This window comes from Heliangelus exortis, chromosome 2 (assembly GCF_036169615.1).
Source record: "Heliangelus exortis chromosome 2, bHelExo1.hap1, whole genome shotgun sequence".
Taxonomy (NCBI): Eukaryota; Metazoa; Chordata; class Aves; order Apodiformes; family Trochilidae; genus Heliangelus; species Heliangelus exortis.
In genome coordinates this window covers 112981830-113009569 of record NC_092423.1, presented here as the reverse complement: position 1 = coordinate 113009569, position 27740 = coordinate 112981830, and the positions used below count along the sequence as shown (strand labels likewise).

Here is a 27740-nt window from a genome sequence, read left to right as displayed (position 1 = left end):
AAGCAGGAGGAGAGGCAGAGGCTGGGGCTGAGGCAGAAGCAGAAGCCGGGGCAGAGGCAGCGGCTGGAGGAGAGGCAGAGGCAGAGGCAGGGGCAGGAGCTGGAGCTGGAGAAGAGGCAGGGGCAGGAGCAGGAGCAGGGGCCTAGGCAGAGGCAGGGAGAGAGGCCGGGGCAAAGGCAGGAGCGGAGGCAGAGGGAGAGGCAGGGGCAGGAACAGGAGGAGAGGCAGGAGGAGAGGCAGGGGCAGGAGCAGGGGCAGGGGCAGAGAAAGCGGCAGGGGCAGGAGCAGGAGCAGGACCCGAGGCCGGGGCCAGGGCAGGTCGCACGCTCCTGTCCCACCTGCTGCCTAGGAGGTGAAGCACAAACCTCCCCCCCCAAAAACACGCACTGCTGAAGGAGGGTGGGTGCTGTCAGGCGTGTCCACAGTAAGAATCGAAGGGGTTTCCCTTCTCCCGCCTCCTCCTGCCATAACCACAAAGTCCTCCGCAAGACACCTAAAAGCACGGACCCCAGTCTCCTACTCCCCAGGAGGGCGATGGAGCCGTGGGACATGCTCAGTGCGAGCGGCAGGCCCCGCCTCCGCCTGACCCGGATACAGACAGGGCTGGCTCCCTGCGGAGGAGCGTGGAGCCGGGTCGGCCCTGTCGCCGCCGTAGCAGGAGAGAGGGAGCGTCCCGTCCCGTTTCGGCTACGCCATGGGGCTGTGGTGAGCGCCCGGCACCCCTCCCCGCCCGCCCCGCCGTACCCTCCTCCCCCGCAGCCATGGCCCCCATGGGGATTCGCCTCTCGCCCCTCGGCATGGCCGTGTTCTGCTTGCTGGGGCTGGGCGTCCTCTACCACCTCTACTCCGGCTTTTTGGCCGGCCGCTTCGCCTTCTTCATGCTGAGCGAGCCGGCGGGCGGCGGGCCCGAGACCCCCCGTGGCTCCGCGCCCGCCGGCACCGTGGACCTGCGGGAGCTCCTGGCTGTGTCCGTCCTGGCCGCTGTCAGGGGCGGGCAGGAGGTGAAGCGGGTCCGAGAGGATAACGCCTTGAACGCCAAGGCGAAGGGGAAGACTCGGGAGGGAGCCGAGGAGCAGCTGACGAGCGGCGACCTCCTCTCCAACCGCAGGATGTTCTACCTGCTGAAGGCCGCCTTCCCCGCCGTGCAGGTGAGTGCCGGCCGCCCTCCCGTCAGCCGGGAAAGCCGCTGGGTCCGGTGCCGGGCGTCCCCCCGGTGCAGAGCTCGGTTACCGGCGGCCTGAGGAGAACCGGCGGGCACTTTAGACTCGTGTGTGTCACCGCTCCGTGTTGTAACCTCTGGGGGAAAGCGCTGCCCTTCCTTCCCCTCGGGCTGGTGGAGTGGCGGTGCCACCTCGTACTTGTTGCTGTGAGTGTTGGGTTGCAGGCGAAGGAGTTGGATCGCGGATAAGCGAGTTCCGTGTAAGGTGATTCTAGGTTGATACGGACCAGAAGGAGGAAGATCCCCGGGTCTGAACGTGGTGGGTGAAGTGTGTGGCCTCTCTGCTCAGGGCTAGCGGCCAAATCCACGTGTGTTTGCTATGCCGTGGTTAGCAATGTTCTTATTTTCTTGAATTTGCCCTTCTTGCCTTAAGTGATAGGAACTGTGAATTTGAGGTTTAGGAACGCCTCGTTATAACATCTTGAGCTTTGAGCTCTCCTGACTGGGGCAGCTGATAAGCCAGCGGCTGTGTCACGTTATGGATCACTGCCTAGGAATTTACTTTCAGAGGTGAGCACTGCCCTCTCCTCTCACTTGCCCCTGAAATGTGGGGTTGCAAACAAACTAGCAGCTGACTTCGAGGGGTTTTGGTTGTTTTGTTTCCACTTTTGCTTTAGTAAATAGGAACTTCAGTCTCTTGAAGTTAAACTCCTTAGATTTTTGCAGCCGTTTGAAACTGATAGAAAAACAAGTCTGGATTGCAAAGGCGATGATGGCATGGTTTTCCTGGCTAGGTTGAGAGAAAAAGTTAAGTTTAATGCTTGGTAAGTTTTCAGTGGCTGTTCTGAAAGTTCTTCAGGGTGGTGTGGCTTGAGGTGTTTTGGGTTTTCTGTGGCTTGGTGTTGGGTTTTGATGGGGTTTTTTTGTTTCGGTTTGGTTTTTTGTGGTTTGGTTTTTCTTTTTTACAGTGTTGTAAAGAACTTACTAAACATGAAATTGAAGAATTTGGTGTTTCCTTTAAATACCTGAAATAGGCTTGGTCTGTGACTAATCTACTACAGAAATTTTATGAAGGCTGTGTTCAGAAGATTGGTGTCTGTCAGTGGCAAGCCACCTTCACAGGTGGTAAAGGAAGGAAAAATATATTTCCCTGTTCTCTTTTGCTTCTCAGCATCCTCATGGAACTTGGCATTACAGCGTACCTGTACTACTGCCTGAAACCTGTATGCTTACTCCCCTTTCATGGATGGAGGGACTTCTTCAGTTTAGATATAAGAATTTTTCATGCTTCCAGAGAAAGCTAGGAGTTTGGTTTGGGCTTGAAGAGCTCAGTGAACTGTATTGCCTGTTCTATGTCTGTGGTCTTGAGCATAAACTCTGCTCTGGTGCCTGGGATGTATAGCAGTGACAGTCTAACTTGTACATTTTTTCTGAGAGCATGTTAGCTTTTAACATCTACTTTTAAAAAACTTCATTATGCCTTTTTATTTTCGTTACAGTTGATTTGTTTTGCTAGTCTTTAAAAATAGATGGTACTTTCTAAAGTGCAGGTGTATTCTCCAGCCTAGTATGGAGTGAAAAATGTGTGTCTACATATGTGGAACTGGAAAAAAGCCAAGCATATGTGTTGTTTATCTTATATTTTATTTCTTTTTCTCACACCCTTCTTAGATTAGCTGCACTTGAGCACTGATGATGAGTAGGAAGAATTTGAATAACTGATCAGCTGAAAGATTTGCCAAACAATCTGACAGATCAGCTCTGGGGTATTTAGTATTCTAAGTACATGATCAGGATAATAACAGCTTATCTCATGCAGCGTTTAAAAAATATCCACTAAGCTGCATATTCTGGTAAGAATGCTGTCTTTTAAAGTCTATACTATGATGATGTATTTGAGCATTTTTATCTATATTAAAAGTTTGTTTCACTATATACCTATGGCACTTCTCTAATGTCAAGGCAAAGTCTCATCTCAGTCTGCAAATCCTTTATGTATACCTTCAGCACAACACATCTAAAACTGCTACTGTTTCATTGAACAGACCTGCTGCAGTTTCAGTGTGAACATGAGGGTTATAGAGGATTTCCTTGGACACCTTTCATGTGATGCAGTATAAGCCTGTATCTTTTATGAATGCATATCTTGCATCATGCTTGTGGTCTCATGCCTGAGTACAGAGGGATGTTCCAGAAGAGCAAAACATTGAAGTCAAACAAAACCCCTCTTCTCTTCTTGCTAGAGAAGGTGCTGCTAACAAAAGCTGTCAAACACAGACTGAAATATTTCTGAGAATTCAAAGTGTAAACTTATGCAAAATGCCATTATACTTACATTGTGGAGCTGTTGAGCTTAGTAAGGGTATCTCAACATTTAAATTGGTGCCAAATGCTGCAGCCAGCAAAAAAGCCCACAAGAAAGCAGCACAAAAACTGAGAGCCAAAATATGCCTGTATTTCAAAGGAAATGATCCATTAATTATCCTCTAAGAATAGCAATGGTTTTCCAATGTTTAAATATAACTAAATCGAAGTCATTTGACTGGAATAAATTAAAGTCTGTGAGCAGCCTTGGATTCTGTGTATTTTGATGCTGGACAGGGTAAGGGAAAGCACACTGTCTGCCTGAAGCAGATCTCTTCTTAGGTGTGTTTAATAAGAGAAGGTGAAAGAGTTAGGCTTCTCACTAATGGAAGCTAAATAAATCTGGAACAAGCCTTACAGTCCCGACAGTTAATGATTTACAAAAGACCTTTGAAAATCTGAGAGGAAAGTAGGAAAAAAACCCCCAACATAGAAAATGTTTTGCCTTTGTCTTTAAGTAAAGGTATTGTCTGTACAGAGGAAGAGGAACTCCACTGCTTACATCACCTGCTCTATTTGATATAAATAGATGCATTTGCATCTGTTCAAGACTTCTCACAGCTAGGTTAGGTAAGACCAAAGAGGAACAGACCAATTCTGTTTTACACTGTGTAGTTTATTGAATGTATTCAATGGTATTGAGTATTGTTATATACCTCCAAAATAGGTGTGAAAAAGACAGGGAAGGAAGGGGCAGGATCTTCTCTTTTTTTAACACTGCTTTCCCAGGAACTAGCACCAGGAGCTTGGTATATCTGAAAGTATCCAAGGTAAAAAAAGTAAAATAAAAATTATTTAGGAATATTCTGATTCACTTCACATTATGGCCCTACCAGCCCCCTGTGTCAGCACCTCCGAAGGAGCGGCCCTGCTTGGTCACTGAGGCAGGAGTGATTGACAGAGGAAGATGTATTCCTTAAACACCACTTTGGCCAAAGTCCTTCTGTCCTTCAACTGTGAAAAAAAAGCCAGTTTCAGTGACGCATACAATTCTGCTATTTTGCTTCTGAACTATACTAGCATTATTTTCACAGGATACAGATCTCAGCTTTATTTGCCAAAATGAATTCTGCCCTATCATACTATCCTATGATTCTGTACTCACATTTGCAGCTGTTAAGCCTTATTTTTGACCACTGCATTGTTTTATGTTCTGTAGTTGCACCAGCTATATGTCTTTTTCTACTGTAAATACTGAATAGAGAAATAGAATTTTATTTATTTATTTATTGTTACTGTGATAGGGTCAGGTCTTCCTCTGTGCCAGTCTCTTCAAGCATCGTTTTTTCAGTCTTGCCACTGCCCCAAACTCAAAGGCATTTTGTCTTTCCCAGTCAAGATGGGTGATAGATACCTCATTTCAAGCTTGTGCATAATAATTCTGTAATCAGTCATCAGTGTTTGAAGTGGAAATTTAAGAACATGACAGTTTTACTTTTAATGAGATTTTTTTTCTAAATCCACTTTTTAAAGATTGATTTCTCCTGCATTTGATACTGATTCAGTAGGAAAGATAAATATGTAAAAGAAATAGGTTAATAACCAAAATCCTACCTAAACTATAGGAGGATTTCAATGCTTTGCTGAATGAGTTCAATAACTTGTTTGTTTCTTCATGTTTGGCAAATGGCATCCTCAGGTTTTAGGATTTTGAACAAAAATTAACATTCTTGCTAACTGTGTGATCTTAGCAACTGCCAAAAGGTTTCTAAGTAAAACAGGAATTTTGAATGTTTATTGAAATCTCATCAGTAGTTCTTGTCTGGAGACACATCTCTTTTAACATGGGTTTTAACTGATGCTAGCTGACTCACCATGGCTCTCTCGACCTAAGGTGAAATTAAAGCCTGTAACTTTATGGTAATGAGTTCTGTGGTTATCTTTTCAGATGCAATTGCAAGTAGTTAATTTGGCTTTTGTGTAAACTGGGGGTGTTTAATCTGTCAGCTGAGCATCTGGAGATTTGAGTTTCTTAGTAGTGTAGCCGCTCACAAACAGCAAAAGTTTTGTCGGTGTTGCTAATTGTATCAATAGACTTTTAATCTGGCCTTATTTGGATGTTTTCTTAAAATGAAAAGTAGTGTTGCAACTCTTGTGACAAGCTAGTCATCCCTTTTTCTTTACTAGGCTTGCATCTGTACAGAACTGTTATGGAGAATCTACTGAAACAACTTGTGAGCTAATGAGTAACTGGCTATTACTTTTAATGGTTCTAAATTTTAGTTGTTTCTACTGATTATGGGTGGAACCTGTGAATTCTGTCACCCCTACTGATTCCCTCTGTTACATTTTTGTTGTTTCACCAACTTCCATTAATCATAAGTCAGTATAAGCAGAGCTGTCATCTGCTGTTGCCATTTATGAAAACCTGTTTGTTTCCTTCTGCGTCCTGCTGGCTTAATGACCAAAGCCATGTAACAGGTTTTGATAAGCACTAATTGAGATTTTTGACATTTCAGCTTGTCTGTATTCTTTGCAGATCCTGACATCTTGTTTGTGCATGATGTGACTACTTGTCATTAAAATTAAAGGAAGATGTAGTTGTTGGTAGAGAAGACTCCAGAACTTCTATCTGGACTTCCCTGCCTTGACAAATACAAGTCTCCATTATCTGTGCTGCTGTATTATTATAGAAATATTTTTGGGGGTGTTGTTTCAAATGATTGACAACACAAGACCAGGTTTTTTTATACTTTCTATTATTTTATATATATTAGTATATTTTTATACCTTGCACATTTATGTAAAAATATAATTTATATTTCATTAAACTTTATTACCTTTTAACAAGTTATTTATATAGAGAACCATGTGATTCAGGAAGGTCCTGTCTATCATAATAGGATCCACCCTGCTAAAACTCTTTGTAAGCTGGATCCTAGCAAGAGCAACCTTTTTGAAATGAATGAAGAATATCACCTGTAGAAGCTCATTTTTCCTTTCTAATACGTTGGGGTAATATAGTGAGGGAAGGAAAGGGAAGGAACCCTTTCAAAAGGAAGCAGCTGGCTTAAGAAAACATTGGTGCATTGAATAAAACCAGAATTTTTTACTACACTGCCAAGGCCACTATTCAAATTGTTTAAAGACATTTTAAACTTAAAAGGAGGTGATATCTTGATTTCCAAGGTGCATTATTTTCAGTGCCAAGCAGCATAAGCTTTCAGGAAGCACCTTTCATCCATACTGAAAGCTGCTATTCACTTCCCCAAAATTCAAAATTTGGAAGGGAGGGATCACAAGTAGTTCTGGCTGCAGCTGAATGCAAAGCCTTCCTTCTGTAGCAGATTTTGGAGCCCTGTTTCATAACCAGGATAAGGTAGATAATTTCCTCTATTTGAAATACAGTGCTTTGACCGTTTCGTGATCTCCTGGAGAGTGCCCTCCTGTTGTGTGTATTTATACGTCCTGACTTTTCCAGTGAGTGTTTACATTCAGAGGTTTTGGCATCCAGTTCCTTCACACAGTTTGTGTATGTACAGATGCTGTGAGAAGACAGCTTTCACCTCTGATACATTTGAGGGGAAGAAAAACAGAAGCTGAGCAAATGGAGGTAAAACCAGACTGACTTGTAGTGTACTGGGCATGAAGACACATGGCTCTTCAGAGCAGCACGGTGGCAGTAGTTGGAGGTGTGAGGTGTGAGGCTTGGCCCATAAGCAGAGGGAAAGCCCAAAGCCTGATGGTTGAACTGCTCCCTCCTCAGTTGTGACATCACTGAAACACACTCAAGTAATAACAAACCAGGTACAGTTGTGTGCGGCTACTAAGTATGTCAGTGGGGCTTTCAAGCTGTGTAGTTGTGGGTGTCTTCTTACTGATTGCTCTGACGGAGTGTGCATGTGGTGATAAAATGTGGAATGGGCTGCCCAGGGAAGTGGTGGACTCTCCGTCCCTGGAGATATTTAAAAAGAGACTGGATGTGGCACTCAGTGCCATGGTCTGGTAACTGCAGCGGTGGGTCAAGGGTTGGACTTGATGATCTCTGAGGTCCCTTCCAACCCAGCCAATTCTATGATTCTATGAAAATATCTTCCACTGTCAACAGGGGACATCTCTCAGCCAGTAGGAAGGTATCAGAATCATTGTTCATTTATTGTTTGAGAATATTTGCATTTACTTATTTCCTTCTGTCCCTCCACTACTTTCCTCTGTCTTCTGTCAGGTGAATACAAATGGCAAAGTTAAGTTTGAATCTTGGGTATGTGTAATGCTTACCTTGGGTTATCAGTGGTGAAGTGATTGTGTGTGAAGTGGCTGTGTATGTCATGCAGAGTTACTGCCCTAACAAAACAGAAAAAACAAAGTCAAACAGCTGTTAATGTTTTACTAACGTTCCCCTGGATGCTATTTTGTCTGCGCCTCAAGGCTTTTCATTTCCATGGTCCCATTAAAATCAATAGTCTTGAATTATGGAATAGTTTGAGTTGGCAGGGACTTTTAAAGGCCATCTAGTCCAACCCCCTTGCGTGTTCAAACTAGATCAGTTTGCTCAGAGCCCCGTCCAACCTGACCTCAGCTGTTTCCAGGGATGGGGCTTACACCACCTCTCTGGGCAACCTGTTCTATTCTCCGTTCTTGCAAAGAAATAATCAAAATATACTTATTTCGATATTCTGAGTGAATATTCTGCTGTTACCTGAGCTGTGTTGAGGTTTTTTGTTTTGTTTTTATCTTGAGTAGCTTTATTAGTATTTCTTCTTTATACTATAGGTATTTGTGTTGTTCTCGTTTTGATTTCTATTCTAATAAAACAGCACTAAGATTTGGATTTGAGAGGACTTAATTATCAGATTGAGATACTGACACTCTCAGGAATGAAGACCTGTGCTACTTCATCTTTTTTCAAGATGTTGGATTATTTGCATATTAAAATACAAAATGAATATTGGGATGGATAAGGATGTAGGAAGGAGGGAGAGTAATTAAATAAAATTACCATACCACCCAACACTTTGAGAAAAGCATCACATTTTCATGTACTGATGTTTGCTCAAAAATAAAAGTAATTTATGTATTTTAACATAATCTATTTATTTTTTAGCATATATTTTTTCAGTTTCATTTATCTTTAATGTTTAAATTCAAAAGCAAAACTACAGCTGTGTGTCCTGCTCTTTCAAACCAGGAAAAAGCCTGAGTTTGTTCACCTCACCATGGACAGCTATCTAGTATTCAAGAAGATTTGTTGGGTGATGAGCTGCTGATAGTGAAGTTCTAGTAGGGGGTAGCCCACAGAATCGCAGGATGTTTAGGTTGGCAGAGACCTCCAAGATCATCCAGTTCAACTTTTGACTAACACCACAGTCAACTACTAAACCATGTCCTTAAGGACCACGTCCAAATGCCTTTTAAATGTCACCAGGGATGGTGACTCCACCACTGTCCTGGGCAGGACATTCCTATGCCTGGACACAGGACAAGGAGCCACTCTGAAGTTCCCTGATGTCTTTACGTGATCCACACAAGACTGTAGTACACTTCTGAGTTACTTTCCATCTCCCTGAGGAGGTCATGCTGGAGGAGAGCATGTTCTGTGGAACTAATTTCCAAAGGCTGGGAATGCCTGGGTGTTCTCAGAAGGCACACCCCAGGCTGATCTCTCTGTTGCAGTTTGATTTCTGCTGCTGGCTTCTGCGAGCGGCATCTCTCATCCCTTACAGGATTCCTGCACCTTGCAGGCTCATTTGGCAGAAGGTCTGCACTGGTGAGATGCAGCCAGACTACTTCATTCATAAGTAATTATTTTTGTAGACCTTTCAGCAGTAGTCCATTCAATGGTTTACATGTATTTTATTAAATCTCTGTGTTTGATGCATTTCTTCCTTGTGAGGAGGGCTTTTTCCTTCAGGTGTGACTGGGGAAAATTGCTGAACTGTAGTTAAGCTCCATGTTGGTGAGCAGCTTGCAGAGCTTTTTGAGATGGGCTTTTACAGCTTGCTGCTCTTAGGTGGCTAACCCCAAATAGCTATTTCCTTCTGTCTTCTGCTTGCTGTCTCAAGTTCCTTCATGATGGGTTGCTGTCTAAGTCTGATTATTAGGAGCAGGCACAGTTATGTATATGATAGCAAGCATGTGAACTTTATTTATACCAACATAGCAGTTTAATTTAATTTAAGTGTCTTGCTGAAACAAGCTCTGTTGTCTGAAACATTTGGCACTGTCCTTGTCTTTTTACTGTAGCTACTCCTAATTTCTGAGTGAAGGCCTAGAAATGCACTGGTATGTATCCATACCAGTATAGAAAAACTTGAAATGTAAGGTCATGGCCTCTGAAGGCTTCCAGAAAATGCCAGTTAAACGTAGGAACAGAACATCACAAATGCATGTTTTCCAGGTATATTTTAATGTATTTAAAATGGAAATGGAATGGGAAGGAAAAGAAACCTATAATGTAGCTTCCTAGCAATAAATAGATTCTACAGCTGTGTGTGGAGTAATAGTTATGAATTTCTTCATGGACTGTGACTTGTGGAGTATTCAACAAAGGCTACAGAGTAAATGGTCATATGAATGGCAGAACTAGTCACCCAGTTGATTTTTTGTTTGTTTTTTATTTCCTCCAGATGGCTCTGCATCCTCATCACTACTTTTTTCCTCCCTTTTTTATTTTTTTCTGGTAAATTAATCCCGGCTGTTGAGAGAGACTCCCCACAAGCATTATACAACAGGTTTAACATGATATTCTTCCTTCAGAGGATTGGTTCCAACCTGTAAACTTTTTGGAGGCCTCTTCCTTCTCTTGAGGAAATGTGTTCTTATGGTGGTGCATAATGTGCTGTTGTGGAACTGAAACTGCCCAGGGGCTGTATTGAAGCTGCCAAGTCTGTGGGACTAGTTGCCTTGGCTTTTTGTAATACTCTTTTCCCTAGGGGAAAATACAATCATCAGGTTTATTGTAAAATGACAGCTGTTTAATTTGTAAATGTCACAGTAACTTCAAGGATTCTGGGTTTGGCATACATTGCTTCTAATACTGGTTTTACGTGAGAAGACAGCTATGATGTATGGCTGCAGTTCTGCTTCCTTTCTCTTTTTATGAATTCTCATAGAGAAGATGGCCCTTAACCCTTTGCTAATAATCTTCTACAGCTGAGGGGTGTGATGTCTTTTCTTGTCATAATGCAAGTTATGTATAATTCCTAGAATCATAAAATGGTTTGGGTTGGAAGAGATGTTTAAATGTCACCTAGTCCAAATCCCCCTGCAATGAGCAGGTACATCTTCAATTGGATCAGGTTGTTCAGAACCCCATCCAGCCTGGCCTTGAACACTTCCAGAGAAGGAGGCGTTTACCACCTCTCTGGGCAACCACCCAGACTTCAGTTTAAAACTGTTACCCCTTGTCCTATTGCTACAGTCCTTACTAAAAAGTCCCAGTCTATCCCTTTAAGTATGGAAAGGCTGCCTGGTGGTCTCCCTGAAGCCATCTCTTCTCCAGGCATCTCTCTCAGCCTGTTTTCATGGGAGAAGTCTGATAATTTTTCTGACCTTTCTTTAGACCCACTCCAAGAGGCCCATGTCCTTCTTATGTTGGGGATTCCAGAACCATGGAGCAGGTGGGATCTTACCAAAGCAGAGTAGAAGGGCAGAGTTACTCTCCTTGACCTGCTGACCACACTCCTTTTGATGCAGCCTAGGATACTGTTGGCTTTCTGGGCTGCAAGTGCGCATTTTTGGCTCATGTCCAGCTTTTTGTCCACCAGTACAGTACTCCTGAGCCCTACTCTGTAGGTCTGCTGTCAATCCCTTCGTCCCCCAGCCTGTATTGGTGCTCGGGATTGCCCCGACCCAGGTGCAGGACCTTGCACTTGGCCTTGCTGAAATTCATGAGGTTCACGTGAGCGTGCTTTTCCATCTTGTCCAGGTCCCTCTGAATGGCACCCCAGCCTTCAAGCATGTTAGCCACACCACTCAGCTTGGTTTTGTCTGTAAATTTGCTGAGGATGCACATGATCCCACTGTGTCATTGATGAAGATATTAATCAGTACTGGATGTGGTTCACAGTAAAAATCTGGATTTTGGCTTTCCATTGCTTGTCACATGATGGCAATAGCTTGTGAGTTTCTGAAGAAATCCTGATAACACAGCCTAACATTCAAATAGGGTCTGCTTATTTCTTTATTTCCATTGTCTTTTAACATCACTTGCCTACTAGATCTGTAATAAGTTGGTTTAGTCAGAGAGGCTTTTATCTGCTCTATCAGTCAGTTACTTGAATCTGCGTTAGCAGTCTTGACTCCGTCTGTAGCAAGGAAATGGATATTGGTGATTCTGGGTTGTAGACACTGAGTACACACTCCTACTGAGTAATTAATGGAATGATGCCTTTCTGAAGGGTTCAAACAGGCTGAAGCTTGAAGGGCACAGTAGCAATGATTTCTCTTTTGTTGGCAGTAGAAAGAGCATAGAAATATTGGTGTTGTAATAGAACTGAGGTGGTAGAAGTAAATGGGATGAAATTTTCTAAATTCCTATTAGAATTTATGTCTAGTTGCATTGCAGTTCTCCTAGAAATCACGTTTATGCTAGTAGTAAGTTGATATGGGTGGGTCGAGACCCGTTTTGAGACATATTAAGATGTGTGTTAAGACATTTCCTCAGTAGTTCTTCCTGCCAGGTTACGTGATGCTTTTTAACATGAGGGATCATTACATAAATTGTTTTTGTTATACCTGTATCTCTTGTGATCTAAAAATACCTTGCTACTCCAGTCACAATGGCACAGTATTAGGTTTTACAGAACCTAATCCTTACATCCAACAGATTGGGACTGTATGCTCTGCTGCTGGACCAAACTCTGGGCATGCTGAAATGCCCTCCAGTCCAGAATAAAATTCATGAAGCTAGGCAGCAAGTGATGACAGGCTTAAATGTGACTTTTCACTGCTGTTTATAAATGTTCTTTATGGGCATTCTTAGGTGCTTAGTCCAACCTAACCTAAAGACCTATGGAACTTGTTTATAAAATAACATCCATCTGACAGTTGTGTAATGGTTCTATCCAGTGGAGCTGCTTAAATTGCCAGTCATAACTTGATGCCTGAAGCAGGAACATAGGCTGGGATTACTGCTCCCCTGAATGATCTGCTAAATAGTTGTTGCTAAAATACCTATACATTTGAATCTACTGATCTGTGTTAATGGACTATTACACATCTACTGTATCTATATACCACATGATTCTCCAAATGTTCTGCTGGTAGTCTTTGAAAAAACTGCATTTAACTTTTGGTGTAAAAAAACCTGCACTTCATGCTGTGAGAATGTTCCAGAGGAAGAACTGCAGCCAGAGAAATGGTGTCCAACTGTGGTGAGCTTCACAGTAAAGTTCTGAGAGTGGTTTTCTGTTGCTTGTAATAGCTTGTGAGTTGCTGAAAAATGACTAATTCACTCTCTTCCAGGTAGAGGCGAAGGGAGAAAGTGTGAGCAAACCTGTAATTTTCTGGAGCACCACAGTTCTCTATCTGATTAGTTAATGCAACTATTTTTGTTGCCGTGTCATAGATAAACTCTGAAGAACATGTTGATGCAGCTGATGAGGAGACTGTCTCTTGGGATCGCAGTATTCCTGAAGACATAAAACAAAAAATCCAGCCTAAAGAGGTTCCAGCAGAAAGCGTGACTGTCTGGATCGATCCATTAGATGCTACACAAGAATACACAGGTAGCTGATTCTTGTTGACAGATCGTGTGTAATTCTGATGTCTGCCTTTTATACTGGAGACAAAATAGTATTTTAAATGGCATCTCTTGTTAAAGTGTGCTATGTCCAAGCCAGTGTGACTTGAATTGAACAAACTGCATAAAGAAATCTCTATAGTTAACAGGCTGTAGCATTTACTTTTGTATATACCAACTCTGACATGACTTTGGTATTCTTTGCAACTAAGTAATTGCTAAAATAAATTATAACTCTCATTTATGGATTCTGCTGGAATTGCACATTTCTTTATTTGTTATTACTGTGACAGTACTAGGTATCTCAAAATATGTTTTATTTGTTTATTTGAAGGGAATGCTTAGTAAATGTTTTTACTTGACAGTTTTACAAAAAAGCATGCATAATTCAATCTTCCCCTTTTTTAGATGTTGTAAGATGCTACATAAGCAGTTCAAGGTAATCCAACTAAAATTGTTGCTGATAAGTACTGCAGAACAAACAAAAACGGATTTTTTTTTTTAAATTTTATTTTTGCAGGTGAGCTTTCTCAGGTGAATGTTCTTTGAGTTATCATCTTTGAATCAATAAAGGATAGGAGGCAGGGCAGAGAAGGGGGAATACAGGGGCACAGGTTTCCATGAAAATACATTGCATAAGATACAGCTGTTAACATTGGATCTGGTAGGTGTTCAGGTTAGATCTACTGAACGGGAAAAATCGCCAGAAAACTGAGAAGTCTTTTGAAAACTGCAAGGTTATTTGAAGATACAGCAAAGTTACATAATTGCAAGAGGCAGAATGTAGGCTAGCCTTCAAAGGACAGCATTTCTATAATGTCAGGTCTGCTTTCTATTTGTATTCTTGGCATCTGGCTGTAAACTTGCTCACTTTCTTGTTTTGCCCACAGAGGATCTTCGGCAGTATGTCACAACAATGGTTTGCGTGGCTGTAAATGGTAAACCAGTAATAGGAGTGATACACAAGCCATTCTCAGCATACACAGGTACCTTTTGACTTCATGTATTTTCAACATCTGCAGTCTTAACATCTTTAACATCCTTAGTGTTAATTAAGATTTGATGTTAGGGAGAACATATGTAGTTCTAAATGAGAAAATACTACCCAGGGCAAAATATCACTGCTGCAGACCTCAGAAGTAGAGCTGTAAATGTGTTCTGTGCTATAAAACCACTAAGGAAAATGCTGCCCTCATTTAACTTCAAAAACATGCATTAAAAAAAAAAAAAAAAAGAATGGAAATTATTTTTTAAGAATGAAGATCCTTCAATTGGAGTGCTCATAGCAAATCAAAGAAAGTGAAGCCTACAAATTTTGACAAGTTTGTGTGCTGTTACTCTTTAGCAGAAAACTACTTTGCTCGTTCAGGAAATCTTAGCTCCATGTAGTATTACAAGGAGCTGGTATTTATTCAGACTGAGTAACAAAGATGAAAGATCTCAGTGTTAACTGTTTGTATGCAACAGGCAAGACCATCTAGCATTGCCTTATTGATTATCTGACATGCTTTTAATGCCACAACCCTGAACTAATTAATTCTTTAGTACTAATGATGTGTCAGTGAGGATAACTGCAAGTTTGGTAGTGTGTATTCAGAGTAGTTTTAGGATTTGTGTCTTACATACTAAGTATTAGAAATTAGATTTTCTATTCTTTTCCCTTAGGCAATACTGACCTCTAGAGTTCTGAAATTGTGCTGTAGCTCTGGCACAGAAACTAAGACTGAATAATAATTTTTTTTGTTCTGTTTTTTTGGCCACTGAACACTCAATGTTTTGTGCTAATATTTTTATTCTCTTTAAATGTGAATGCAGTCATTTTAAGTATGTGCTATATTCCAGTATGTCTTAAGAGCCATAGGGTTTCATGGAACACATTTTTTTAAGTATTGACATCTATATCTGAAGTAATATTTTTTTAGTATTGTAACTTTGAGAATTTATTTCCTTTAATAATAATAATAAAATGTGAATTGTTCAGATATGGCATCACATGAGATGAAATGAATTGTCATTCTGTGCGAAGCGTATTCATTTCCCTAGCTGGAAATAACAATATGTTGTGAGTAGAATTGTTCCTACTAGTACCACACAAATACAAAGCAATAAAGGGCAGTCAGCATGGTTATTATATGTAACTCAGTCTGTTGCCATACAATCTGGCCCTCTGTTGAGATGAAATTGCTGGTTAGTCTGCAAACTAAATGTCAAATTAATGGTTAGGGGATGCCACCTACCAAGCTTTGCTTTGAACCTCATGAGGAAGCAAGTGGGAGGTTATGTATTTTAAATCCTGTCCTCTGATACACACCATCAAATGTTTTTCTCAGTATTACTATCCTCCTGAGCTATTTCCTTCCTTAGCATTACTATCCTTATGAATAAAATGTTTTGGCTGTATTTTTGCTGTCTGCTTTGAAACGGGTTTTCTTTCCTATAAAAGGACTGTTTGAGGAAATACTGGATCTATCTCTGACTCAAAGCCATCCTTTTAGCATCAGTGTCTTTCCAATTGCAGGTTCTGAATGTTACTACATGAGATTTTCTTCTTACTTTTTTTTTTTTTTTTGACAAGAATAGTCAGGCATGGGATAATGCCATAATTACAGAAGTGTGTATGTGTGGGGAGGCTATTTCTCTTCTACTTGTATGCACATGCAGGCATGTACCCCTTCCTTCTCTCAGCCCTAATTTTCCCTTTTACAGTAGGAAAGGAAATTAAATCAGAGGTATCAATTAAATTTTCTCAGATAAGAATTCTTTTATCTTTACACTTAACAGATCGTCTGTTGTAAATCTTAGCAGCTTTTGTGATTCTCTTGTAGCCTGGGCAATGGTGGATGGTGGGTCAAATGTAAAAGCTCGTTCCTCCTACAATGAGAAAACTCCAAGGATAATTGTATCCCGCTCCCACGCAGGAAAAGTTGAGCAGGTTGCACGGCAGACATTTGGAAATAAGACTGTGATAATCCCCGCTGGTGGAGCAGGTGTGGTTCCTTAAGCATCCTATCCATTTTATTGTTTCCCAATGATTAACAGGATATAACTGTGACATCTCTTTTTCCTCTTGCCTTGTGTTCTTCACATCCCTAAAAGCAGGCACTTGACAATAGGGACACAAATTTTTTTTTGCATATAGAAACCTGCATGGCAACATTGCTCTGGATTCAGGCTGTTCAAAAAGTTAGTGTTAGTGGATCTAAGCCTGGACCAGCAATGTTCTTCTGATCCTTTTAGTGAACGTGCTGATGTGTGTACACTGATGGCACCAGTGCTTCCATGGAGGAAAAAGGCTTGTCTGACCACATTCAGAATCATAGAAGAGAGTACGTTCATTGTTAGCTTAGTAGTATGTTTAATGAAACATCTTGTTAAGAAAAATACAGCAATTTGGTACTATTTCCTGTATATATGTCAAAAGAGAAAAGCCAGTGTCTCTCAGGTCTGATTTTATCCATGTCATATTCAGTCCAAAGAGGTTTTAGCTTACTTTTGTAACCTTACACAACATCCTTGTGCATGTTACTGACAGAAAGCAAATACTTGAGGCACTGGTGTGAAGCAATAGCTGTTTTAAAGTCTCAGAAAAGTCATGCCAAGTTTTAATTTTATGGAACTCTATCTTGGTGTCTTTAATATGGAAAGCTAGAACTGCCTTACAGCTTATTCTTACTCTTGTTCAGTCAAGAATATCTTGCATAGATTCTTGACAGTGAATCTGAATGATTTTTCTTATGATAAAGGAAGTGGAAATGTAGCTAATTGTATCTTCTCCAGGACTTGACTCTGTGTAAAAAGACAAAGAAAGGAACAGCTTAATGAAGCAGGAGTATTGGTTGGACTGATGAAAAATTGAAAAAATTCAACAAAAGAAAGAGTAGTATTTTGAGCAATGACTTTGTACTGCATAATATATGATAAAGGGGAATGCCCTGGGCTGAGCTGCTTTATTAAAGAGTGGTATATTAAAGAGCATCTTCCTGCTATTATAATAAAACTCAGGAAAAAGAAGGTAGACTTCAGCATAATACAGAGATTGAGAATAGGTGAATGAAAATGAGAGCAAAGCTTTATTCATGTTTCTGATATTGCTCTTTTAATGTCTCTAGCTAAGTCTCTGTAGCATATTTGTAAAGACTGCCTACAAATAATGTCTCAATACCAAAGGCTTTAATTGGGGTGCAGTGCAAAAATCGTGTGTGGGTGGTGAGGAAGGGGTGAGGAGGTGTTTCTTTGAGATTTCCTCTACAGGTTAGAGGGCAGACACAATTAATTGATGTCTCCACCATGATACTGGATGGCATGATGTAATTAATGATACCACTTTATTAAATCTTGCACATGCATATTGTTAACACTTCATAATAGCTTTATCCTTTGGGATGAACAGTAAAACTTGGTTTAATTTTTATTTTTTTTTTTTTTTTACGTCTGCCCATTTCTTCCAGGTTATAAGGTGTTGGCCCTCCTTGATGTGGCTGAAAAGAATCAAGAAGAAGCTGACGTGTATATCCATGTCACCTACATCAAGAAGTGGGACATATGTGCTGGAAATGCAGTGCTAAGAGCACTGGGTGGCCATATGACTACCCTGACTGGTGAAGAAATCAGTTACACAGGCTCAGATGGCAATGAGGGAGGACTTATAGCCAGTATCAACATGAACCATAAAGCACTAATTGAAAAACTTCCAGATCTGGAAAAAACATTACATAAATAAACTTGACTGATGGAGAAGTATAGGTCATGCTTTTGCAAGCTCCAAATACTCTGTCTGGATAAGCAGGTATGAAAGCCTGCTGGGAAAGAAGCACAGCAAAGCAAAGCATTTTGGTGTGGGTTTGGGTTCTATGTTGTGCATTGGGTTTCTTCAGTGGTGGTATTTAAAAAAGAATTAAATAATAATCATCAGAAGTAGGAAGGGGACTGACTGCCTCACACCTCAGTTTCCATGAGTTATTTTTTTGAGACAAGTTTCGTGCAGTTCTTAGACACGAGGTGTATATACAGTGTTTATTGGTGAACATAGGTGAGCTACAGAACAATCCAAATTTATTAATAACTTAAGTAGTTCTCATAGAAATTTCTTTGAACTTTTTAAGTCTTCTTAGTGTAGTTGTAGCCACTCCATAATGAACTAGGTAGAAAAAAAGGTTGATTTGTATAGGCATCTGAAAACTCAGTAACTGTTTAGCAGGAAACATTGCCCTGTGTTCTGTATCCCCTGAACAGAAAGCACAAGAAGGTTGACACAAATTTATATGCAGCAACAGTTCGTCTTTTACAGTGTGGCACTCCTCCTGCTTTGTAAGAAAAAAATAGAAATGTTCTGCACTATTTTGACCTTTTTTTTTTCCCTGAAGATGTAAACCAGTTTATTTCGGATGGGTTGTGAATATCAGTATTTTATTAATCAGTGTAATTATTTCCATAGACCTTTTCAAAATAAGGCAACGTTTCCTTGTGTAGTTTTAAGAGTTACTTCTTGCCCTTGCTTTCTGCTTACACTGTTGAAGATGCATGCTAGATTTTTCTCTAATGTAGGACTTTTTCATAGTTGGTATTTGTGCCTGTAGAAGCAGTCTCTTCCTTCAGCAGCTGTTTTTTGTTTGGTTGGTTATTTTTTCCATTGGACAGTTATGTGGAATGAGTTTAAGAGAAATATTAAGCTGACTGGTTGTTTCCATTTACAATACAAGACATAAACCAGCATTTTCTTCTACAACCCTAGAATTAACACTGTCCGTTTAGGCTAAGGGACACTCTTTTCTGCAGAAAGCTCTTGAGCTATGCCAAACAGCTTGATGCTGCTTGGTTTTTGGAGATTTATGCAAAGGGATCATTTGAACTTGAATCTGTTTAAATAAGTTAGAAGAACATGTGGCACTTGAAGAATAGCAGGGTCTGCAAACCTTTACCAAGAAATGCACTTTGTCATTCTGTTATACACAGAACAGAGCATTGTCCCTTGGATATCAAATGACAGCTTGTTGTACCTCCAAAATATGTGGACTTCTATCTGCAAAAATGTAACCATCTGTATTGTTTTCAGCACCACTCTGAAGGGTTTCAGAAGGTTAAAATGTACCTGTTGTTTGAATTATCAGTAGATAAGCTTCCTTTTTCTCCTCAGAAAAGTTGATATTCTTAATTAGCACAGATGTTTTCTGTTCAAAGTTTATTTTCTACAGGCTTAGGCTGTTTAAACCAAATAATTACTTGCTTTCATTTTAACTTCTTTCATCATACTGCCATGGTGATTAAAAAGAGTTTTTCCTTCTTATGTCATTAGTGTAGTATGTCTAGATACTTCTTTTAACTTGTAGCTAACGTTCACATTTGCTGAAGACCGCCTCAGATGTTGCATAAATACAGATGCAGACTTTAATTTTGTAAACTTAGTGGCAAAATAGACTCAAGCTTAGTCCTGCTAGCCTTTTGGGACAGGTAGGTTTTTTTAGATAACCATTTTCCAAAAATTGACACTATTGCTGCTGTTGAAAATAGCTTTTACACATGTAGATAGTTTACAAAGCAACGTGACTTCCATTTTAAATCTAATAAACTACTATTTGCTGTGACAAATAAGTGAATATGCCCTTTTTAAAAAGGGGCTGATATATTTTGAAAACCTCTTTGAAATTCCAAACCTCAGTGAAGAATAAACATCATATATTTATGAAGGCTTTAGTAATATTTTATAAGAATGCAGCATTTTATCCCACCGGCTGATATAAATTACTTAGAGCCTAATAAATAACAGAACTCATTCATTTATTAAAGAACAGTGATTAAAATTGAAATATGAGAAATAGCCATAGCTAGCCTAGTAGAAAAACCTAACTGTGTCACAGAGGTTGAATGCACAACATTTAAATAGGCAACTAAAACAAAGTCTGTGGCAGGTTATGGTTTTAGATTCAGGTTGCAATCATGTAAACTTACCTTGTGAAAATGTGACTGTGTTTTTTTTGGGTACAGTTCTGTCATTTCCTTGCATAAGCTGTGATCAAATTTAGCTTCTGTATGAGAAATGAAAACTAAGATGTTTCATATCATTGCAAGAGCAATGTACTTATATCATAGTTGAAGATATAGAGCAGTAAACAAAAGTATTTGTCTAACTTATTTTTCCTTAGGAAGGTGAGGTATGAAGAAGAGCTTCAACCCTCCTTTCCTGTCATACTGGCCAGAATATTCAGTCTTCCATTCGGAAGATGTGTGCTTGTTTAGACCCATTTATATCCTAAATTGCTTTGTTGCAATGGATCTCAATGTTCAGGACTTTTCACTGTGGACCCTTATTGACCCCATCTCACTTCTTGTGGAAGTGAAGAAAAGGTGAGAGTGAGGTGCCCAGTTAATTCTGTACAGTCTGAGCTCGTACAGCTTTACCACAGCTAAGGCCTAAGGTGGTGCTTGGGGTCTCCCAGTCTAATGTACAGAGGAGCTGTTTTGATATGAGAATAGGTAAGTACCTGGTGAATATCCAGTTTCTGATGTACTTTTACAATAAATGCAACTTTTATGCAGACCAGCAGGTATTCAGAAGTGCTTGGTTAGTGCAAATGTGCCCGTGCGTAGTGTTGACACTCAGTAGATGTGATTTCTTTGACTGTGTCTACATAAATATTTGTTTCACCTCCACTGTGTGCATGTGATTTAAGCTTCTGCCCAGAGTGGTAGGCAGTCATACTGTGCCCATGTCTCATTGCTGGGATAGAACATTGTTGTTTACATTCTAGCCTTTTCCACATAAAACTGTCATACTCTTTCTAGGGATGCTACTTAAAACAATTGCATGGTGTTACATGGGTCTTACAAAAGTATGTATTTTCTAAAAATTTTAATGAAAAAAAATATTCATGGTATCATTCTAGCTCCGAACAAGGGAAGTAAAATAATGTATTGTTTTAGCATTGGTTTTCCAATGGTGGATTTTTTGAGTGGCTGTTGTGATTAAGGTAGTTGCAAGTGAAATTATTCTAAAACCATATGTACTTTTGCATTCTGCTAAAAGAGTGGATGGTAAAATAGATGATACCTTGTACTGTACCAACAGTCCTAACTTTCATCCCTTGAATGAATGTTTTCTAAATAAATTGAAAAAAAATAGTCAAATATTGTATGTAACTGTTTTTGGGTTGAACTGTTTTCCAGACTTCTACAGATCAACTTATGTAAGAGCTGTTTGTTCTGATCTACAGAGCATTTAATAATAATGAAAACATTTAGCAGAGGTGGTGAGTTGACCACATAGGTGAAACTGCAAATTTATCTCATGTTGTTGTTTGTTTCATACAATTGCTATTTAATTTGGGCATTAAAGTGGACAGATCTTTTTAATTGGGTTCAGGTGTGAGAACAGATATTTTTTTTTTTTTTTATTAAATGGCTAGTGGTTGAAGATCAGGGCAGGAGAGTCAGCACTGGAGTTCATTGGAGTTCATTGCTGCTTTTTTTTTTTAATCAGCAAATATATCCCAACATCTTTGCAGAATCCTTTTATCTCTTGGTGTTGTACAAGAGCAGTGAAATAAGAAATTTTATCCACATTACAGATGTGGCCAAGCATTGTGCTGGGCCTCATCTGTCTCAGGCCAGCAGAGGCTGCCTACTTCATGGTCTCATGGATGTCATTCCAGTTGCAGTTTCTCTGACAGCAAAACTACTTTTTTAGGGTCCTGTCTTCCCAGTTATGTTCAGCCCCTTCACAGATCTGTTTTCTAAAGTAAACTAAGGAGAGAGAAGCAGGTAGTTGTATCAGAGAACACATTATCATTATTTGATTTAAATTGTGTTGGTAGTTTAATTTCTCTTGTCCTTCAGGGGTTAGATAACCATACAGATAAGATTTAGTGGACCACAGATAACTGCCTGCATGATTCTAAGACGAAGCAGGATAAGAGTGGGGAAGACTGTCTCTAACCAAGGAGAGACTGGATGGATGGATGGATGGATGGATGGATGGATGGATGGATGGATGGATGGATGTTTTCCACTCAGGCCATTCACACTGAGCCCTTTTTCAGTGCTTAGTTGTAGAGAGTTAGGCTTTTTCACATTAGTGTATCTTCTGAGTTTTCTATCCAATTCATTGTAATGTAACTTGTTAAAAAATGACTGAGGTAACTGGGGACTCAAAAATTGCTTAACTTTTGAACAACATTTTCTGTATGGCATCTCTTAGAATGAAGTGCTACTACCTCCTACGGGGCTCTTCCCACCCCGCTTCCCAACAAGTCACTCAAGTTGTTTCAAGAAGCAGTGGAAGCCTTGTAATACATCGTGGTTTTCAGATGCCACACCAGCTCTTTCAGCTCATCTGCCAGTGGATCAGAAGTGCTCATCCCATTTCCTTCTAAGGCTCCCTCTAGAGCCAATAATGAGCAACAACTTTGCTCTCTTTACTCTTCCTCATTTTTCTGCTTCTTCATGATCCTTGCTTCTTTCTTAGTCCATGTGGTCAAGAAAAATGAGAGATCAGAGAGGAAACAGTCCCAGAGCAAGAACCACAGCAGCAAACTATCCAGGCTGTTCATGTTTGGCACCAAGAGCTAAGTTGCTGATCCTACCAAATGTGAGATAGATGGCAACAAATAAAGGTATCTCCAAGAGAGGTTCATATGAATGAAGTTACTGGACATTCAGAAAAGATGCAAATGGACTACAGAGAAAGTAGATTGAAGTAAAACAGCTTTTCTATGTAATGTTAGAATCATTCAGCATTTCTGCTCCTCCGGATGCTGAGCTTCATTGCTTATGAAGGAGGCTCCATTGGCCCTCTGTGAAAGGCCTGATTTTGCTGAAGTCAGTAGCAGCATTCCTACTGAATTCAATGTAAGAAGCAGCAAGCCAGATAAAACACAAACAGTAAATTAAGCTATGCTCTGAAGAGCCTGGCTTCTGCCAGTAGAGCAAACAAACTGGGTTGTGTTAAGCTCACCTCTGGTGGCTTCAGTTTCCATACAACATCATAGTGTCTTGAGGTTCCAAGTCTTTCAGTTTGGTTTTTTTTTTATGGTCTACAGCTGATAGAGCCTACTTTCAGATAATGCTGTTTTCAACATTGCTTATTCCTTACTTGTAAATCGCATTTCTTTCTTCTCCCTGAAGGGCCACCAACACTATGGCATTTTTCCTGTTGCCCCACCAAATCGTATTAGCACTTTCTGATTATGTGCCAAGTTGAAATAATTTTTTTTAATAAACTCTCTGAAAATACCAGTCTGTGAGGGTGTTTTCCTATATCTTACCTTTCTGTTGGGTAATGGATTTTTTTTTTCCCAGTAATGCATGTCAGGCTGCTTCAGCTGTGTTATGTATATCCTGTGTACAAGACTTTCTGCATGAGGGTTTATTGTTGAACTTGGCTAGTCAAGCCAAGTTAATGATAAATACAATTCAAGATCTACACTGGTTTTGCTTTGTGTTTTATTCTGAAAACTGGGGGATTTGTGTGATGGAAAATGAGTGCTTAGAAATCCTCCATATGGTATTTTTCCTTGGATCTAGAAAAGCTTACTTTCTGACATATTCTCCAAGACTTTAAATATTTTGTCATTCTGCTTGAGTCTGTTGTTTCTCTGCTTTCTCTAGTATCCTACCAAGCTCTATCATTACTAACCCTTCTACAAATAATGTGCCTCTCTTCATAAGTGGAACTGGAGAGTTAGTTGAAACATGCTTCAATCATAAAATCATAGAATAGTTTGGGTTGGAAGGGACCTTAAACATCCAGTTCCAACCCCCTGCAGGGGCACCTCCCACTTGACCAGGTTGCTCAAAGCCCCATCCAACATGGTCTTGAAAACTTCCAGGGAGAAGACATCCACAGCTTCCCTGGGCAACCTGTGCCAGTGTCCTACCACCCTCACAGTAACCCTCACAGTAAAGGATTTCTTCCTAATATCCAATCTAAATCTTCCCTCTTCCAGTTTAAAGCTGTTGCCCCTTGTCCTATGACTATATGCTCTTGTGAAATTTCCCTCCCCAGCTTTCCTTTGGGTGTCTTCAGATACTGGAAGGATGCTGTAAGATCTCTCCAAAGCCTTCTCCTGGCTGAAGAACCCCAACTCTCTCAGCCTGTCCTCATAGGGGAGATGCTTCAGCCCTCTCATCCTCTCCATGGCACTCCTCTGGACTCCCTCCAAGATCTCTTTATGTCCTTCCTTCCTACACTGCAGGCTCCAGAACTGGATACAGTAACATCCCCCATCAGTGTGGCATTTGGGGCTGTTCGTGGGTGCCCCTTCAAAAGCAGCTGTTGCAGGTCTCAATATGATGAAGCCATGTGTCATCCTGGCAATGCTGACTCTGACACAGGTTCCTGATTCGTGTCTTTCCCCAGGTATGAAGCAAAATTGCCAAGCAGCTTCTGTGCCAGCATGGTCCAGTTGGTACTCACAAAAGGTACGTTTTAGCGTGCCTAACACTAACATGTTTACTGTGTTAAGCACAAACACTGATCACACACACTGCTAAACACTCTCAGATTTTAGAGCAAGGTGGCTGCATGAGGACTGCTCATTGAGATGTATCCCAGGTTTATGGAAACTACCGAACCATGCCTGCAAAATTGGCTGACTGAGCTGCTTTGCTTAGGTCAGAAACATGCTGAGAATAATGCCATAATACCAACCAGGGAGCTGTGGAGTTCAGGGTCATTCTGGACTGTGGAACTGACTTGGATGGATGTAGATAATATATGCCACAGAAGCATAGTGTAGATATTTTTAAAACCCTCACTGATCTTCTTGCTGTTCTGATAAGATCCTAATCTTCTCTGACAAGAACAGTTTAATAACATATTTCGACCGAAAACCCATGTGTCAGTATAACTTTTAGCAATGACCCGAGAGTCTCTAATACTAAGGGACTTTTTTTTTTTTTGGGGGGGGGGGGGAGGGGGGGAGGTGAGGAAGATTGATGGGGATGTAGGGAGAAGCAAAGGCCAGCAGAGGGCTCCCGAGCGTTCGGAAGAGCCAGAAAGAATTCGAGGACTATGAATTTACATTAACTTACATGTTTTATTTATGTATTTATTTATTTATTTGAATTATTTTTAAGCCGGGCAAGTCTTTCCCCTTGGTTTCTCGATTGTGGCACGAATTGTTTTTTCTGAAGAGGCCACCCACAGAGTTGCAGGGCAGCACCGAGTTGGTACTGTGGGATTTGACAGCTTGTTGTTATTTCTCCCTCATGCCTGTTAGCAATGCTGCCTGTTGCTGTCTGCAGCTTGGCACGGCTTCTAGCTGGAAGAAAGGAGCAATTTTCCTCAGGCCACATCTCCTGGGTCACTAGAAAAAGGAATGAGAGCAGTTACTATCCAGTTTTGAAACTCCACACTCGAGATTCAATGTTCTTGCTAAACTTGCAGTCAAGGGGGAAAAACACTGCATGAATAATTCCTGAGCTCTGCCTCCCCACTGAGGATGTGCTTTTAATTTCTGTGGCTTTAGTCACATATCCAGGACACTGGGAGGAAAAGGAGAGGGACAGAAGAGAAGCTAAGTGGAAATAAAATTGAGGTTACATCATATAGACTCAGATCAAGCATTTAGGCTGCTAATTTCTCATCAAAATGGGATGAAAAATCATGATGATGACACCCTAGAAGAACTTTTCTTTCACTGATTTTTCAGAAAACTTTTAAGCCAAAACAAAAATGGCACAGCTGAGCCACTTACTGTTGGTTTGCTGGGTTTTTTTTTTCTTTTTTCACTTGAACTAGCAACTGTTTATACAGAAAGTAATTAAAAATACAAATTTCATTCTTGCATACTTCAGTATTTCAGTGTCATACTGTGAATATATAATAGATAAAGCACAGGGAGTTTGGCTGAAATTATAATGAGCAATTAATTTTTCAAAGTTGTTTTCAGCACTGGAGGACCCATTAATCTCTACTTGTCTGTCTCATCCTAGTTTATGAGTGACACCATAGAAAAAATCCCCAACAGATGATGCAAAATAGAGATTTTCAAAATCAGTGGTGCAGTCTTTGTAGCACCTCTAGAAATGTTTTTCTCTTAATTGAAAAATCTAGTATTTCACTATATTAACTATTAAAATTCTTTACAGTAGCTGACAACTCTCATGCTTTCCCTTTTTAGCCACTGAGATTTTTCTTTTCTTTCTACATTTTCAAAGGTAAGGATCTGGACTCTTCCTTTTATTAACATTTCTGACTTCAGTAAGTATGGAATAAAAATGGAAAATGGACTACCTGAAACCAACAGGATCATGTGCTTCTTGTTTTAAGTAGTTCATTGTAGTAATTCTTTAAAAAATCTGCTGTGACAGCAAATAATTAAAAAATATACAGATTCATCATCTCAGTGCTGGTAATCTTGCATCCAGACAGTAGAAACAGAGATGGTCAAGCTTCTTCTACATCACCAGCATGATGCCTTTGGTTATGGAGTGGATCAAGCATCTCAGATCTGAGGCACTTGGAAATATGGAAATTTCCCACTGTCTCAATACAGCCATTTTCCCCTAAATAAACCCATTTTGAGCACTAGCCAAAGGACATTCTTATATTGCATTTGGTAGAAATCCAAGGAATCCTCTGTGTAAGCAGGACATGAGGTGGGCTCAAACCTCATATGCAGGTGCCATCCCTTTTGTCTCGAGTTTTTTTCTTTGTCTTGAAGACTCTTGAAGGTATTTTATGATGAGGCCTGATTGCTACAGTGGAAGGATTTGGGAGGCTTTAATGAGAGCTGTGAATACTTGAGCCCTTTGAAAAATCTTCCAGGGTGGATTCCCTCAGAAGGACTTCAACAGAACATTGAGTAAGGGAATTTAAAGGAAAACCAAATCATGATGTTTCAGTTTTTGCCTCAGAGAGGACTGTGTTTCTGGAAGGAGTAATTTCTGAGATTTCCTTTTTCATGTGAATGCTAGAATAGGTATATTTCTGAGCATTTTTATCAAAAAAGCTTTTAGATATCTGAAACTTCAGAGCCATGCTGCCTTTTTATTTCCTCTTAGAACCCGGAGGACTCCAAATACTTTGCAGATAAAGAAGAAAGGGAACAAGTCTGTCAAACAGTTTTTATGGTGGTGAAAGTAGATCTGAAGATAAAATCTGTTTTCAATTTCTCTCTTGTTGGGAGGCATTAAATGATTTATATCTGATCTAAAAATCAAAACCTTTCCAAATTGCCACTTCCTCTCTTTTCTTCAAGGTTTGTGATACACACGTGCATCATAGTAAGAAGAAAGAAGTGCTGGGAGAAAATAACTTGGAAAGGATTGGGCTGATGTTAGGTGAACTTGAGAAGCCTCAGCTCTTTCCTCCTGTGCTATAAACAGAAGTGGAGACAGGAGTGCATTTATCTGGAAGTACAGCTTGTCCTCCACTTTGCACTGAAAGGACTAAATTGCAAGGAATCAGTAGCTCTAACTCCTGGTAGATATGTGCCTGGAGTCTGGGACTAACGTGGCCTATCTGCTCAGAGAGCAATTGAGTCACCCCTGCCTGCATTTTGATTTGGAAAATTTTGAACTACATTTAGGAAATTCCTT

At 40.3% G+C, this 27740-nt stretch overlaps 1 protein-coding gene across 1 annotated transcript; it reads left to right on the top strand.

Annotated features, from left to right (window-relative positions):
* Positions 1-585: 585 nt before the first annotated feature.
* Positions 586-21049, top strand: BPNT2 (3'(2'), 5'-bisphosphate nucleotidase 2). Its single transcript, XM_071737591.1, has 5 exons — positions 586-1148; positions 13032-13191; positions 14096-14191; positions 16031-16192; positions 17654-21049. The coding sequence occupies exons 1-5, from the start codon at positions 762-764 to the stop codon at positions 17923-17925; spliced, it is 1077 nt and encodes a 358-aa protein (XP_071593692.1). The 5' UTR covers positions 586-761; the 3' UTR covers positions 17926-21049.
* Positions 21050-27740: the final 6691 nt, after the last annotated feature.

Excerpts from the sequence above, each read along its gene's own strand:
- BPNT2 (XM_071737591.1), top strand. The coding sequence starts at position 762 with ATGGCCCCCATGGGGATTCGCCTCTCGCCCCTCGGCATGGCCGTGTTC. Across the intron at positions 1,149-13,031 it reads CCGCCTTCCCCGCCGTGCAG|ATAAACTCTGAAGAACATGT; the intron begins GTGAGTGCCGGC and ends GCCGTGTCATAG. Across the intron at positions 14,192-16,030 it reads GCCATTCTCAGCATACACAG|CCTGGGCAATGGTGGATGGT; the intron begins GTACCTTTTGAC and ends ATTCTCTTGTAG.